This window comes from Sphaerodactylus townsendi, linkage group LG07 (genome assembly GCF_021028975.2).
Source record: "Sphaerodactylus townsendi isolate TG3544 linkage group LG07, MPM_Stown_v2.3, whole genome shotgun sequence".
NCBI classification, from domain to species: domain Eukaryota; kingdom Metazoa; phylum Chordata; class Lepidosauria; order Squamata; family Sphaerodactylidae; genus Sphaerodactylus; species Sphaerodactylus townsendi.
In genome coordinates, this window is record NC_059431.1 from 23,103,335 (window position 1) to 23,119,480 (window position 16,146).

The 16,146-nt window shown below is 45.6% G+C and overlaps 1 protein-coding gene across 4 annotated transcripts in view; it reads right to left on the reverse strand.

Annotated features, from left to right (window-relative positions):
• Positions 1 to 16,146, reverse strand: part of FYB1 (FYN binding protein 1) — a 70,500-nt gene that overhangs the window by 42,295 nt on the left and 12,059 nt on the right. For all 4 annotated transcript variants that reach the window (XM_048504717.1, XM_048504716.1, XM_048504715.1 and 1 more), the window contains exon 2: positions 7,887 to 9,033. In XM_048504717.1, the coding sequence (XP_048360674.1) occupies positions 7,887 to 9,033 (1,147 nt within the window). The remainder of the gene's footprint in view (positions 1 to 7,886; positions 9,034 to 16,146) is intronic.

The following is a 16,146-nucleotide window of genomic DNA, read 5'->3' on the forward strand; positions in this document are numbered from 1 at the left end:
ACCACCACAGAATTCCCCTCAGTAATTCTAACACAGGGACTATCCTAGATTTGTCAAATGGAATCCTGCTTGAAGTTAATTGCGGGCAAAAAGAAAAAATGTGGAAGATAAGTCATCTCTTTCTCAAAAGCAATTCAGTTCTCAGTCATGCTTGTGGCTCTGGCAGACGAAGAAAAGATTTAACACCTCACATTTTGCTGTAATATCATGCCAAAATGGGACAGAGACTGGGAAAGCTAAAAGGCTGGGCAGGAAGGCAGCGATGATACCAGAAGGGTATCCGATGGGAAGATCAGCAATTCTCAGGACATGAGAAAAAACTTCCTGTTCTCCTGGCTCATCTTTTTTGGATGGGCAGAGGTTATGAAAGATGGGCAGCCCAATCCACAGGACTGAAACGGCTGGGGACAGCGCCACTGCCACACCATCTCCAGAGGATTTTCAGGTGGTGCAGAGAGGCAGCAACAAAGAAAAATCCCCCGACTGCCTCGAAAGTCCTTCATAGCCTGAAATTAAGTTTTGCCTTTTGGGTGGCATAACTCCGAGCCCTGGGTCATGGCATTGCCAGCTCCAAAGCCTGCATGGAAGCCAACTAAAGCTGGTTCCACTCCTGGGAATGCCCCTGCTCGCCCCCCATGCCAGCTGCAGGGCGCTCAGATGCCAGGGTCTGGGCCATCTCCATTGGTGGCAGTGCCCCTTCTGCTGACAGACGGGCAAAAATGCCAGTGTGGCCCTCCGCTGCTCCCAGAAGCTGTTTCTCTCTCCCCGCACACACTTTATTTAGCTAGAGACTCCTTCTTGTCCACATGGTGAGGGTCAATGGGGAGAGGTTTCAACTCTGAGAGCTTAGTTAATGAAGGAGTATTAAATGCTGCAACTCCAAACTAGCCTATCCTAGTTAACCATAAGTTAGAGGATTATGTGTTTTCACATTTTCCTTGAATCCTTGCTCAGTTTGATGCTTGATCTATGTGTACTCTTTTTATTTGACTTTATAAAATTTTATTATATTTTGAATGCTCAAAGCCTGGCCTGTATAAACACATCATGCCTGTTTGGTCTTGCTATTCAAGGAGGGGTCAGGGTTTCTGGTCAGCGGGTGTATTCACCCTCCCTTGAGCGCAATAGCTCAGAAGTCTGATGGATCATCCCCGCGCTAGCTAGTACTAGTGATATGGGAAATGTGCCATTGCATCACATATATGCAGATATGGAGCACTAGATGAAATCAAGCACATGATAATGTTTTGGATTTGTTGGTGGCAGTACTTAATACACAGTAAGAAGTCTGGTAAATCCTTCCAGAAGTATGGGACAGGGACTGAAGTGCAGAATGGAGACTTGAGGTGATTGCAAGGCTTTTCTGACCCCCGGGACCCTAAGAAGGAATGGGGCTTGCAATTCTGCTTCTTCATGCAAATTACTCCATTAGTTCCTTGTGCTGCTTCTTAAATTGTGTATGTATCTGTTTCTTGATGAGCAAGTAAAATATGTTTGTATTAGCACGAGGCGGGGGGAACCACACATGAAGCTCCTTTTTCTGAGTAAGATCACAGGTCCATTATGGCACAGGTGTTAAACTTGCACCCCTCCAGATGTTATGGACTACAGTTCCCATCATCCCCTGCCAGCATCATGCTGGCAGGGGATGATGGGAACTGTAGTCCATAACATCTGGAGGGGGCTGGGGATTGGACATGAAACCTTCTGCAGGCCAAGCAGATGTTTTATTGCAGAGTCATTGAAATGTAGGGGCGTATCGTCCTGGGGGACATATGGGGTCAAATGTCCCCAGGATGTGAACATTTAGCCATGTGGGGGGGGGCAAAAATCACCCCCACACCCTTCCTCCTCCCCCCCAGGTCCATACACTGACTTCAAGACCTGGATTTTAAAAGAGCGTTGTTTGTTAAAATTGGTGGGGGGGAGGGCGGGCCTTAATGAGGGGAAGGGGGGTGTTTGTGGAAAATTTGCACAAGGCTACATTTTTCCTAGATATGCCTCTGTTGAAACAGTTTTCTGAAACGCAGTAGCGTAGTGGTTTAGAGCAGGTGTATTCTAATCTGGAGGAACCGGGTTTGATTCCCCGCTCTGCCGCTTGAGCTGTGGAGGCTTATCTGGGGAATTCAGATTAGCTTGTGCACTCCCACACACGCCAGCTGGGTGACCTTGGGCTTGTCACAGCTTTTCAGAGCTTTCTCAGCCCCACCCACCTCACAGGGTGTTTGTTGTGAGGGGGGAAGGGCGAGGAGATTGTAAGCCCCTTTGAGTCTCCTACAGGAGAGCAAGGGGGATATAAATCCAAACTCTTCTTCTTCTCTTCTTAAATTGTAGGAATGTAGATGCCAGTTTCCTGTTAGAGGTCCATGAAGCCCACACATAGCCAGTTCCATGAGCAGAATGACATGAGCAGGGCCATGAGCAGAATGGGCCTAACAGACCAATACAATGAAAATCTTTGCAAAATGTTTTCAATCCCCCCTTCCCGTTTGTTTGCATTCAACCCCTCAAAATGATTCCTGGCCACCATTTTGTGTTTGTTCACTTTTTAAAAAACTTTTTTGACTTCTCAACGGATCTGACACTATGATGCTTTAAGGCCTCATGCTGAGATTCTTCATAGACTTGAGACTTCATAGACTTAGAAGATATATCATCCCCACCCCTCACCCCAAACCCTGACAAAAATAAACAGGAGAGACGACTGAGTGAGCTCAGAAAATAACGCTGAAAAGGAAGTCCGGCGTGGGAAATTTTTTAAAGAGACTGCATAGCAAGTGAAAACATTTTGTTTCCAAAAAAAGAATTGCTCAAATTGAGGATGCATATAAAATGTTTTCAGGCTGGAAATAAAACATTTTGGTCTAAAAAACATGGTAGCATTCCTCAGAGGAAACATTTTATTTCCCGCCTCAAAACTTTTATTGTGGTTGTGTGGAAAAGGACACTGAATAGTGGCCCAGCTCTGGATAATTTGCATATATGTTTTGCTGGTTTCTTTATGCTGTGTTTTGTTTCTTTAATTTATTCATTAAATTGATTATTAATTAAATTAATAATTTTAAATTTTGTGTGGCATGTGATCTCAAACCCAGTTTTTTGATGGCATGTGTTTATGAGTACTGAAGCTGTAAAATACGCATGTGTCCCTCTTTACACAAAATGGCAAGCATACATATTGAGAGGATTGTATGTAGTGTATGCTCCTGGTACATGATACAGGGGACCGAAAATTGCAAGCACTGAAAATGGCTGATTATTATCTACTCTGATTGGCAGTATCTGTCCAGGATCTCAGATAGGTCTTTTACATCCCCTACTACTTGATCCTTTTAATTGGAAAAACTAGAATAGGAACCTGGGACTGAAACGCCTCTGAGCCACGGTGCCTCGGACCAGCCAGACACAATCGAAGCGTCACATGATTTGCAGTTAGTATCAGTCTGTGGTGACCATATATTTCCCACACTCCTTTGCTTCCCTTTTTTATCCCCCCTTCTTCCAAGGACCTCCATGAAGAACACATGGCCCTCCTTCTTTGTACTCACAACAACTCTGAAAGGCGAGTTATGCTGATAAAAAGCGAATGGCTCAAGGTCACATGTTCCCTTTCTCTGTTCCAAGGATATCAGTCTCCAGGTGGGACTTGGGGATCCCTCAGAATTACAGACTACAGAGATCAGTTCCCCGGAAGAAAATGGATGCTCTGGTGGGTGGACTCTGTGGCATTGTACCCTGCTGAGATCTCTGTCCTCCCCAGGCTTCATCACCAAATCTCCAGGAGTTTCCCAACCTGGATCTGGAATTCTACTCCCTCATCTCCACCTTTCCTGCTGGTGGCCAGAGGGAAGGTGGCAACCCTACTCTGTTCCTAAATAAAGGAGCTGTTGTCAACATGCCATACCTGAGGCTTCCTAGGACCTTTGGACCTTGGCAATAGGTTACCAACTCCAAGTTTGGAATTACCTCTAGATTTTGGAGGTTGGGTCTAAGGAGGAGGAGGATTAGGGACTTCAATGGGCTAAGGAGGAGGAGGTTTAGGGACTTCAATGGGCTAAGGAGGAGGAGGTTTAGGGACTTCAATGGGCTAAGGAGGAGGAGGTTTAGGGACTTCAATGGGCTAAAGAGGAGGTGGTTTAGGGACTTCAGTGGGCTATAAAGCAGCCATTTTCTACAGGTGAACTGTTCTCTGTTACCTGAAGATCAGTTGTAATAACTGGTGATCTCCAGTCACCACCTGGAAGCTTAACCGTCCCAAAAGCACCTGTGTGGCTAATGGTATTAGTGTTCCAATGTCTGTAATATACATACACTTAAACAATTACAAATAAGCTTTTATACTGTATAGCCCAAACAATATCTACACAGGATTATTACTGTGTGATAATTTACACAATCATAAACCAAATAGTCCCTCTACAAAGAGGCCACAACACCAAAATTACATTGAAAGCCAACAGAACGTATTGAGACCAGAGTGGAATAACGGGCCTGGCCAGAGTCTCTATCCTGGAGAGCCAGTTCTTATATAGCTAAGCAAAAAAGAACCTTAAGGATTTTTGGTAGCTTTTTTGTAACTGGTTGTTGTGGGCTTTCCACACAGCCCAAAAAGCCCACAACAACCAGTTGAGTCCGGCCAGAAAAGCCTTCGATGATATGATTTTTAAAAATTACAAGATAACAGGCTATTGTGAAGGTATACAAAGTCATTCAACAACTGGGGAATTATAGCCCATGTGGAGATTGCTCAATATCAATTTGTTGTTGTGAGCCCTTTGTAGAGGGACTATTAGGTTTAGATATCTTTGTGTAAAATGTTCACACAGTAATAAGCCTGTACAGATATTGTGTATGTTATACAACATGAAAGCTTATTTGTAATTGTTTAAGTCAGGGGTCTGCAACCCACGGCTCTGGAGCCACATGCGGCTCTTTCATTTCCCACAGAACTTTTGCACAGAGCTGCTGACATGTATATGGATTGTATAAGCAAAAAAAGCCAGATTTAAGCCTATGCAGGACGAAGTTCCGATAAAAGGGGAGGAGTTGGGGACAGGGCTTGTGGCCTTGATCCCAACACAAGGTTTCAGTGTACACCCCAGGAGAACAAGGCTGTAGCACCTAAAAAAGTGTCTCTGTGTTGCTTGTTGGTTTCGTTCATTTTTTATCCCGCCTTTCCTCTAAGAAACATGCATGGTTCTACCCAGTGGTGGGATCCAAAAATTTTAGTAACAGGTTCCCATGGTGGTAGAATTCAAACTGTGGCGTAGCGCCAATGGGGCTGGGCGGGGCACGACGGGGGCGTGGCCAGGCATTCCAGGGGCGGGGCATTCCTGGACAGGGCTGTAGCAAGGACGCAGCTGCTGCGCCGGTCCTTGGGTGGGAAACAAATGCACGCAGATGCAGGCTGCCACGCACGCCGGTGCACCTCCTGCTAGACTGCTTCAAGTTCTGCACGCTACTGCTGAGAGGAGGGGTGTAACTATGGCAAAAATCACGTGGCAAAATCACCAATTAGTAACCCCCTCTTGGCACACACAAATAATTAGTAACCTACTCTTGGGAACCTGTGAGAACCTGCTGGATCCTACCTCTGGTTCTACCCCCTGCCCCTTTTATCCTCAGTCAAAACATCCTCTGATGTAGGCAAGGCAGACAGAGATGGGTTTTCATGGCTGAGCTGGGATTAAAATTTAAGTCTCCCTGGGGTTGACATTCTAGCCATGACTCCACCCTGGCTTTCACTGCTCTTATTGTTTTGTTTCAAAGTACATGCAAATAGCCTGGGGAAAAGCCCCACGTGTATTTTGAAAGAAAAATGAGACAAGCTTAATAAAATGCCTGCAGCATTTGTAACTGATGTGATATATATGCATTTTATGCGTAGGGAGTAGTTCTCGCATACCACATGTCTTACACAAAGCAGCCCTCGCACTTCCTCTGATTTACTTAAAACAGCGCATAGCACTAATACGCAGCGGCTATATAACTCGAGAGGAGGGGTGGTTAGAGTTCAAAGCAAAAATCCAACTGTGCCTGGTGTGGCTGTACAGTAACAGTGTTGCACCTGTTGAATTTCTACCTTTCATACAGCACATCATCTCTGCCCCTCAAAATGCAGACCACTGTAGTTCTAGATCACCAAGCATCAGGAATAAGGACATGATCTTCCTAGGACTGTGCCATTTCAGAATGGAGGTGGGGGAACCACATAGCCAAGTGCTTCCCACATCTCAAATTTGTTTCTCCACCTCGGTGAGCTAGCCCAACCTCTCCAAAGTGTTGGTTTTCATTGATCTGAAGTGGGTTGAGGGAGATTCTTATACAGGAAAGCAAAGCATATAAATGTATGATTCTCCCATGTGCACTCCGAAATCGACCCGGAAAGACTGCGGTGGTGGAAAGAGTAATCAAGTTCACAGCAAAGGAGGTTGAGGGGAAATTTGCCCTTGCCTGACTATGTGCAGCAAGTTTTGACTTGCTCAGGGGTCTCCCATCCAAGTATTAACCGAGACTGACACTCTGTTCATCTTCAGAAATCTGACAAGAATGGCCTAACCTGGAACTGCCAGTAGGCCTGGAGAAAAGTGTTTTGCCCATTTAAGAGAGGCTTAACAGACAGAATTGGGTAGGTGAACCTTTTCATAGCAAGGAGGTAAATAACATCCCCTAGTAAAGAAGCCTGTATTAAGGGAACGGGACTCTTTCTTCAAGCACTTGGCAACTTTACATGCAGCGGGACAAGGCAGGAAGAATGTACCCCTTGCTTTTTTCAAAGATTTTTCTAAAAACTACTTGGAATTTCATTAACTGGTCACAACCTTGAGTCTCAGTGAGAAAGGCAATCTATACATTTAAAAAGTAACTAAATGAAACTAAAAACTCTCACTGCCTCCACCCCCTGAAAAGTACAAGCCCAGAATGGTCCCTTGCTTTCCCCTAGAGATAAATATCTTCATCTCCCTAAATGGAACCCCTGATTCTTAGACAAAACTTATATATACCTGTCTCTAATCACAAAATCTGCTTCTGGAGAGACAATCCAGAATGGGACAGGCAAAAAGGAAGGATTGCTTTACCCTTTCTTAGCCCATCATCATCTTACTTCAAATCACCTTCCAAATTGTTTTGATCCCAAAGAATTCCAAATTTGGAAAACAAACACCTTTTCATTGGGAATCCTGTGTGTCTCTGTGGCTCATTCCGCACATGCAGAATAATGCACTTTCAAACTGCTTTCAGTGCTCTTTGAAGCTGTGCGGAATGGCAAAATCCACTTGCAAACAGTTGTGAAAGTGGTTTGAAAATGCATTATTTTGCGTGTGCGGAAGGGGCATGTGTGTGCATGTGTGTGTGTATCTGTGGGGAGGAGGCAGGAGGATAAGTTGGGCAATGGAGAAATGGCTGGGGAAAAGAATTAAGAATCCACTTCCTACTTCTCTGAAAATAGCTTCTACTATTTTGGGGCAGAAGGTGTCCTGTAGTTTTAATAGGGGTCTCATATGCTTTTCCTGGCAAGGAATCAAATAAGGAATCCTGGCAAGGAATCAAATAACATCACCTGAAACTGATATTAAAAGAACAGCTGCTAGAGGAACTGGTTGAAATGGTCAACCTGTTGGGGTAATGATGTAATACTATAACATTTTATAATGCTATAAAATGTATAAAGTTACAAATAAATGTTACACGGTTTAGCTTATGTGGAGCAATGCACATAATGCAGCAAACAATTTAGTGTGCTGGCCATTTAATATGAAATATCTTAGGAGATAGGGTCTTTCTCTGAAACAGAGTATCATGCAATATCCCCCACTAGCATGGGGGGGGGGGGGAAGTCCTTACCTTACATAAAATAAATAGCAAATAGGGGTTGAGTGACTCACCATCTTTGTGATTTTTCTGGAATCTTGCCAGGTCCACCACTGGAGGCCTGCTAGGCTTGGCTGGGGCTGGGCCCAATTTGAACTGGGGAGGTATTGCCTTTCGTTTGGGGCCAGGCAAATTCTTCTCTTTTTCGTCTTTCTCATGATTATTGGCCCAAGGTCCTGAGGTAGCCACTCTGGAAGGCACAATTTTTGCAGGAGCAGGGGGTGATCCCACGTCCCCTTGATTGCTTCTGAAAACATCTTTGGTGACGCTCGGCCGAATTTCTTCATTCCGCTGTCCAAAAGGTTTTGAGAGACCTTGAGACAGGTTGTTCTGGCTGCTGACAGGTTTCAAAGTGACTGGAAAACGGACAGGTGTGGGACTGGAGTCAGCACCACTGGTGTTCTTTTCCTCAGCATCCTTGGGAAATTTAAAGGAGTGGGATTTTGGTTTGGGACCTCGGTAAGGCGGCGGAGCCTGATTCACAGAAACATTTTTGTTGACAGTCTCGTCACTGTTGGCAGGATGAGGCGCTAAAGAAGGTTTTTGCTTCAGAACGGCCTTTGGAAAAAGAGGTTTGGGGTCATTTTCTTGCGACGCAACGATAAACGTTTCTTTAATTCCTGCTAGCTTTTGGAACACAGGTTTGGGCTCTGCTTCTTGTAGTTCCGATTTAAAGTTCGGCTTTGGTCCTGGAGGCCTAAGGTCATTTTTCATGGGCAGAGTTGAGCCAGGCAGTCTGGTGTCAGGAAGCTTTGGAAATCCTGGCTTGCTGTCCTCTTTTAGGATTTCAGTAGGTTTGGGACCCAAAGGCTTCGGGAAAGCTGCCCTTTCATTTACTTCTCTGCTAGCCTCCTGAGCTCGTGCTGCAAACTTGCTGGCCGCAGAGCTGCTTTTCAGAGGGGGTGGCTTCGGTTCTTTGTCTGGTGTGCCTTGAAGAGAAGGTTTTATGCCCAAAGGAGGTTTGAAAGATGGAGACTTCTGAAGGGTGCTGGATCTGGCAGGCGGGCCAGCATTTTCCAAATGCGAAAACTTTTCAAACGCAGCTTTCGTTGCCAGGGTAGACTGTCCTGCCACTTTGATTTGTCGGTTGTGAACTTCCTCGGCTGGGTTGTTAGAAGGGCTGAACTTTGCCATGATGGACTTCACGTTTGTCTGGCCATCCTACAACATTAAAAAAGACTTTTTTAAAAAAACCAAGCGGAATGAGAACGGTTAGTTGCAACGTTCAGATATGTTGTACTCTGAAGGCTTTCCTGGTTTGAGGCTTGTGACACTCCTGATTGGTTAGAGATACTGCAGCATGTAGCTTCCTGTATGGCTAAAGATGTTCAACATTTTTGCTACACAATCATTGTGGTTAAAGAAGTCATTTATTGCAGACAAGTGTTGTTTGGCTGCCTGGATCAGCCCCTACTTCATCTGCTGTCATTTCTTTCTCTCTTCCCTTTGCATTTGCAGAATGTGGAAGTGATGCATTATTTAACACTTGCATGCATAGGACAACACTGAGGTACTCAACACCCTCGGAATATATACAGTGTACTTATGTTGATGCATGCTCTGGCTTGATGAATTCTCAACATCATCCTCAGTTTTGCTTTGATTGTTTTTCACATAGCTTGAAAAGCAAACTATGCTCAAATGTAAGCACTACCAACCTGTAAAATTTTCGCAACCCCTTGGTGTGCCACTTTCGTTGGTCCCCTTGGAAACTTGTTTTTTTCATGCTACATGCTATATTCTATGAAAAATGAAAATGGCAGCTCTGTTGGCATAAGGGCCTTTAAAAAAGGTAAAGTTTCCCCTTTTTTCAACCCTGGGGTACCACTGCAAGCAGTGATTTCATAGGCAAGCCGCTTTTGTGGGGTAGTTTGCCATTGCTTTCCCCGGCTATTCTTTACCCCCTAGCTATGTGCTAGGTACTCATTTACCGACCAAGGAATGGATGGACGGCTGAGTTGACCATGAGCCAGCTGCCAGGATATCTGACCCACAGGGGGCTCGAACTCCTGATCGTGTGAGTGGCAGTGCAAGTACTTAACTGTTGTCTTTGTCTTTTTAGCCTATGGTTCCACTCGCCTTTATCTCAGTTCTTTGCCAGATCCCAGGCACCAATTTACTGTTGGTCTCTGGCTGGAACCTTGTGAATTCCAGGCAATCCTAGCCAAATTTACCTAGGTCTTGGAAATGGGTGAGAAGGAGCACAGAATGGGGCTTTTTCTGGACTTTGTTATCTAGGAGAGAAATCACCAAAATTTCTGTGGGCTGCTTCTCGCATAGACACATTGCTCTGCTTAAATCTCTTAGCTCAGTCAAAATTTTGAACCTTGTGGCAATGTTGGAGCAAGGTCTGAGATCTAACATTTGCTGGAGAGCTGAGAAATTACTCTGTGGCCAAGGGAAATGCTCAATACTGTCTTGGCTTTGCTGAGGGTGGCTGGATCCTGTACCTTGCTTACAATCCAGTCCGTTTCTTCCTATATTTCTGCTATCCTGATCTTGCTTCTCAGTGAAGTGTGCCGGGCACAGGGCAAGGAGATCTGCATTTTCTGTACTGAGAGTTTTCTTATCTTGCAGTTCAGCTTTAAGGCATTCTGCTGTTTGTAAGGACAGCTCTTGCTCGCTCGGCTCTGCTGGAGCTGGGAGGGGCAGATCGGATGGAAGAGAAATAACAGGGGTGCATGGAGGGTGGATGACGGGCATAGGGCAGGCGGGGGGGTGACAGCAAGGGCGATTTGGCGGGGGAGGAGGAAATGAGGTCCGCCACTGCTTTAGAGCAATCGGGGACTTGCTGTTCGATTGCATGCCTGCACTGAAACCATGAGTGGAAGACATGAATCGGAGTGCGGGGTTTTGAGCGAAGTACCAAGCCAATACTCTGCCTGTCCTCTGGATTGGGCGTCCCCAAATCCGGGTACCAGGGGCATTGCCTGTTTACTTCCTCAACCAACTCCCGCAAATCTCTAGTTGCTACAGGACATTTCGCCTTATGCGTCAGGAATTGTAATTCCTCGACGTGCCTAGCTTCTCCTGAGCTCAGGCATGATCCCATACTCATGTTGATAAGGGGTCCAAGAAGGACGGGGTGCACCAGGGGTCTGTTCCAGATGATGATGAGTTGGGGTGGCGAGTTCCGAGGGCCCCACGTTGGGCGCCACTTGTTGTCTTACAGCAACGGAGGCAGCATGTTGTTTCGGCGAGTGAGAGAAGCGCGGGCAACTCTGCCGTACTGTCTTCTCCCCAGCCCTTTTATTGACAGTTACAGGTGGAAAAACAAACAGGGGGGAAGCACAACACAATGGATGGGGCAAAGAGCACAGGGGGATTTGAGCAGGAGAATTGGCATTTGCACGTGCACACATTGAAGCCAGAGAGTCTGCAATGTCAGCAGGTTTCTTCGAAACCACCTTTGGAAGGAGAGGTCAGTCAGGGGGAATGTGAGAGACCCTTTTCCGGCGGTGTGCCACCGTACTCGAGCGTTTCCCAGGCACTCAGGCCCTCCAACACTTAACCACTATGCCACGCAGCTCCTATGTGGGCCTTTGCCTACCACAAATTCCAGAAAATGCCTCATTTTGCTACCTGTCACCTTTTGGATCCAGCTGCAGACAGAAAGATGCTGAAAATCCACCACAGATAACTAGCTCCCTCACAGAACTACATTTCCCAGGAGCCTGAGAAAGTAACATATCTTTGAGTGCCATTAAGGAACCATTTTTCTATAGCAATCTGTAGACACACATGAACTGAAACTTCTCAGAATGTTTAGAACCAAGAAAAAGACCACTGGAGGATTCACAAGGCACCCATGCCATTTTGGAAACCATGATGAAATAATGTGAAACTTTAAGAAACATGTGAGAAAAAAATTTCAAATGGAAACTAGAGGCTGTTAAACTTATACTGATAGGACCATCACCAGCCTCATAAGCCAGAACCACAGTTAGCAGCAGAGCACAATTCCACGGGTATGGAAGTCCCCGAGCACATCCAATAGTCATTGCAAAATTATTTATGTTCCAGGATATCCAGGCAGGGCAAGCCCAGGCTGAAAATTAGGGTTGTCAGCCTCCAGGTGGCACCTGGGGCTCTCCCACTGTTACAACTGATCTCAAGATGATCAACATCTGGAGTACCTGGCTGCATTGGAGGATGGATTCTATGACATCATATCCTGCTAAAGTCCCTCCCCTCCCTAAACCATAGCTTCCTGAGGTTCCACTCTTGAAATATACAGGTAATTCCCAACCCAGAACTGACAATCATGTGGACAATCAGGTGGTCTGCTGGTTACACTTCAAGTTTTCCAGGGCAGGACAAGTGGGCCAGGTTGATTAAACAGACCACAAGTAGGGATGCAGAACTATGCAGGCAGACCAGTCTAGAGATCAACACAATAACTGATGTTATAACTAATGCATGTCAGTTTCCTCAGTGGGACCAATAGTGGCGCCCCATGCCATTTCAGATCAGGAAAATGGCACACTTGGAGGATGACTGAAGCCCTTCTCTTTCTCTGTAGTCCTGATCTGAGTTGGGTTCAAATGTGCCTGGAGATTAAGTCCCTACATAGCACCTCTGATCCAAAGTCCACATGCTCTGCCAGATGGACTTTTAAAGGTGAATTAGCCCTGAGGCTGAGGTGTTAGAACAAATAAGGCCCAATGAGTCCAGCCCTGAGAGAAGCACAATCAATGCATATCCTTAAAAGTACAAAGATAGATAAGTAAGAGGTTTTCTCCTATATGGGGAATAAATGTAATGGTATCCCCTGCACAAATACTGGGCCTTTATTTACCTATGGGGTGGCATCACATCATGATGGTTATTAGGCAGACTTTGTTTACAGGGTGTTTACAAAAGCCTGAATCTGAGACATACCCTCAGTGAGCTATTAACCCAAAATCCTTGAAAGAGGGGAGGCACATCTGAATTGAGCCCAGCAAATGTATTGACCACCAACTCCAAGACAATGGGAACATAACAGGCCCAGGCATTAAACTGATGCCTGAATTCTTCCAGCCATCCCATTTCTTTGGTGACACAGATGCCCAGCTTGCCCCCATTGGCCTGTGGGCATTTCAGACTCAGTAGCATTATTGGGAGAGTCATGCTGTGCCATGGTTGGAGTTTGGATGCATCTTTTCTCCTAGGGCATATTCCCCTTCACTGGCCAAATGTTATCCTGAGGGTATGTCTGTGTCTAGGAATGCCAACCTCCAGGTGAGGCCTGGGGATCCCCTGGAATATCAGCTCATCTCCAGACTACAATAATCAGTTCCTCTGGAGAAAATGGCATATTTGGAGAGGGAACCAGGGACATAGCTGTGTAAAATGCTGCCCAGGGCTCCCCCTGGCACTGCCCGTCCACAGCTGTGCCTCACCTTCTCTCAACTGCACCCTTGCCCCAAACTTCATGGAGAGTTCAAGTGCAGGGCACAGTTACAGGAGGGGGCTGCAATGCACCCCCATGTGACCCCAGGAAGTGGCACCTGGGGCTCGAGCCCCCCACTTCACCACTGGGAAGAACTTTAAGACTTACCTACTGAGATCCCTACTCTCCCCAAGGTCCACCCACACATCTTCAGGAATTTACCAACTTGCATTTGGCAACCCTACCCTACCCTGTGCAGGCTACTAGGAGTCTGGGCTTCAGTCTCAGTCGTTTTTATTCCTGTGGTTACCAGCAGACAATCTTCAATTTTTTTGAAGTTATTTTAAGGCCACCTAGACAACAAAGACTTTATTGCAGAGTATTGGATAAGAGCATGAGGGGGAACAGAATAGGGAACTCAGATTGTGTTGATTCAGATGGTTTGAGCTGCTTTTGGCAATACAGGCTTGCCCACATGATATATGTCAATGAGAGTGATGTCTCGGTGGGGGTTTGAGGAACTATTGAGGGAAACCATGAGTTCTGTTGCAATTTTTTAAGGGAGAACAGCCCTGGTCCTATAATAAGGGCAAGAAATTCATTGGGAAGGTAGGTTATATTTCTATAACTCGGAAGCTTCTACCTCCCCCAAAGCAGATGGAATTGTCATGCAATGAGTTATGTCAAGAGTGAGAGAACAACGTTGCACACCAAACACAACCACAATAGTATAACTTTGATCACATTTACGTATGCTTGGATAAGTATCTATTCCGTGAATGAACACCAGTCATTAGCTTATAGTAGAGGTGAAATCTGAATCAGAGATCTTCAGCATCATACAACTAACCATTTGATTGGTTGGAGCATAGGTCTGTTAAAAAACCACTATGTTCAATTTAATGACAGGTGACATGTAATCTCTGTTCAAGGGGGTAGATTGATAATGGATCCTTTCATTCTTGGCAGCCGTTTCTACATGTTGCATTGATACATGTATTGAACAAGCTCTTTGGACTTTGACCTTTTTCTTTTCAATTGTATGAAAGTTAACACTGCTGGAACTCAATTTTGAAATCCTCTTGGCTGTTATTCTAAGGCTTCCTTCTGCTTTAAAGCTAAAACAACACTCTGTTGTCCAGCTACCAGTAAGCCTCATTGCTGGATTTTGCATACAATATTATGTGCAAAATTTATGACCTTACAAAGAAACAAAGGGCTGTTTGCAGTTCTAAAAGCTAACCTGAGAAATGGAAATATCCCTCCTGACCAAATAGCTGAAACATTACAGACCAAACACAGCCATGTATGAAGGGAAGTCAGTTTTTTGTTATCAGAGTTCACAAAACCATGTGTGCAGAGGAACGGTTGAATGTCAAATGTGATAAAATACATGAGAAACAGATTTTTAGAACAGTATTTTTTACATATATGACTTTCAGTCGTTTGCATGACTCCATGTCTGGTGTACATCTGATAGAAACACCAGTTTTATTCCTGCATAATGTTTGAAAATTCCCTTAGGGTCACTTAATAAGGCTCTCTTATTTCTACCAGAAATCTCCCGTAGTCCTTTGGGCCAAAAAACTGAGGACAAAACTGAACATTGGTGGTGAAAAATGCTTTCAAGTTGCAGCTGGCTTGCCACCCTCCCTCCCTGGCTGGCTGCTGCCCTTCCTGCGTCTCCCCCGCCACTTTTAATTGCCCATGTCTGGTGGGGGCACTGGGGAAGCCTTTCTTTGCCTTCCCCCTCTACCTCCCTTTCCTCTCTGGGCCACCTGCATACAGAAGGGCCGGCCACTCACACACCCTACATATACTGGAACTGAGGGCAAGAACCCTCAGTTCCAGCACCCTAAAGCTAGGGCGACACAAATCAATAAAGTTCGTTCCTTTTCATAAAGTCGACTTTGTTTGAGTGTGTTCAGCCTTACACAGAGTATTCATGCAATAGTATTTACATAATGGGAGACTGTTATTTATGCATGTGAAAGGGGTCAATGAAGAGTGCTGACAGCAAGAAGGATGATTCTTTTGAAATCTGGTGCTGGAGGTGAGTTTTATGGATACCATGGACCAGAGGCGTAGCTGGGCCAAACACAGTGTGTTTTTTCTGCCCCCCATGGCCCCCCACCCTCCCCACAGCACCCCCGCAGCACTCCCCCGCCCCCCTTCCCACACTTACCTACGTTCCTTTTCTATTTCTAGTACTTTCTGAGGCTGAAAAATTAGGCCTCTTCACAGTTCAGGGAAAAAACTGCCCGATGAACTATACTTCCCAAGAGACCTTGTGAGCCCCAAGGTCTCCTGGGAACTAGGGGGGCACTGTGGGGGGGGCTGCAGGGGACGTGGGGAAAGGGGGAGGAGCCAGAGGCAATTTTATGCCCTCAGGTGTGCACCTGGTGCATGACGCACCCCCCTGTCCCCTTGGCGCTCCGCCACTGCCATGGACAACGAAACATTAATTCATAAGGTTGCCCTGGGTATCTGGGAGAAGTGTAGGTTTATACATGTTTTCAATCAGTAAATAAAATGCTGTTTCTCATACACAAAATGAAGAATTTTGCACGTCGAGTTCTTTAATCTTACTTCCTGGAACCAGATCATTTAAAGGAGAGGGGAAGGACGAGCAGGGAAAGGGGAAGAAAGATTAACCAACCCTACTGAACTTCTCTCTTTCAAGCTAACCTCTCATTTACTGCTACATAAGAAGTTTTGATAATACACAGGGTGTACTGGCAATTAGGAAAGTCCCAAGGTCACCCAACTAACTGACGTGAGTGGAGCTACAATGATTGACAGTAGCTAAAAGTTTGGGGGCTAATATTTCTTGCCGATTCTGCATGATCATTCCAACTGGGTCAGCCTAAGCTGCATTCTGGTAGCATGGAGAAAAGTCA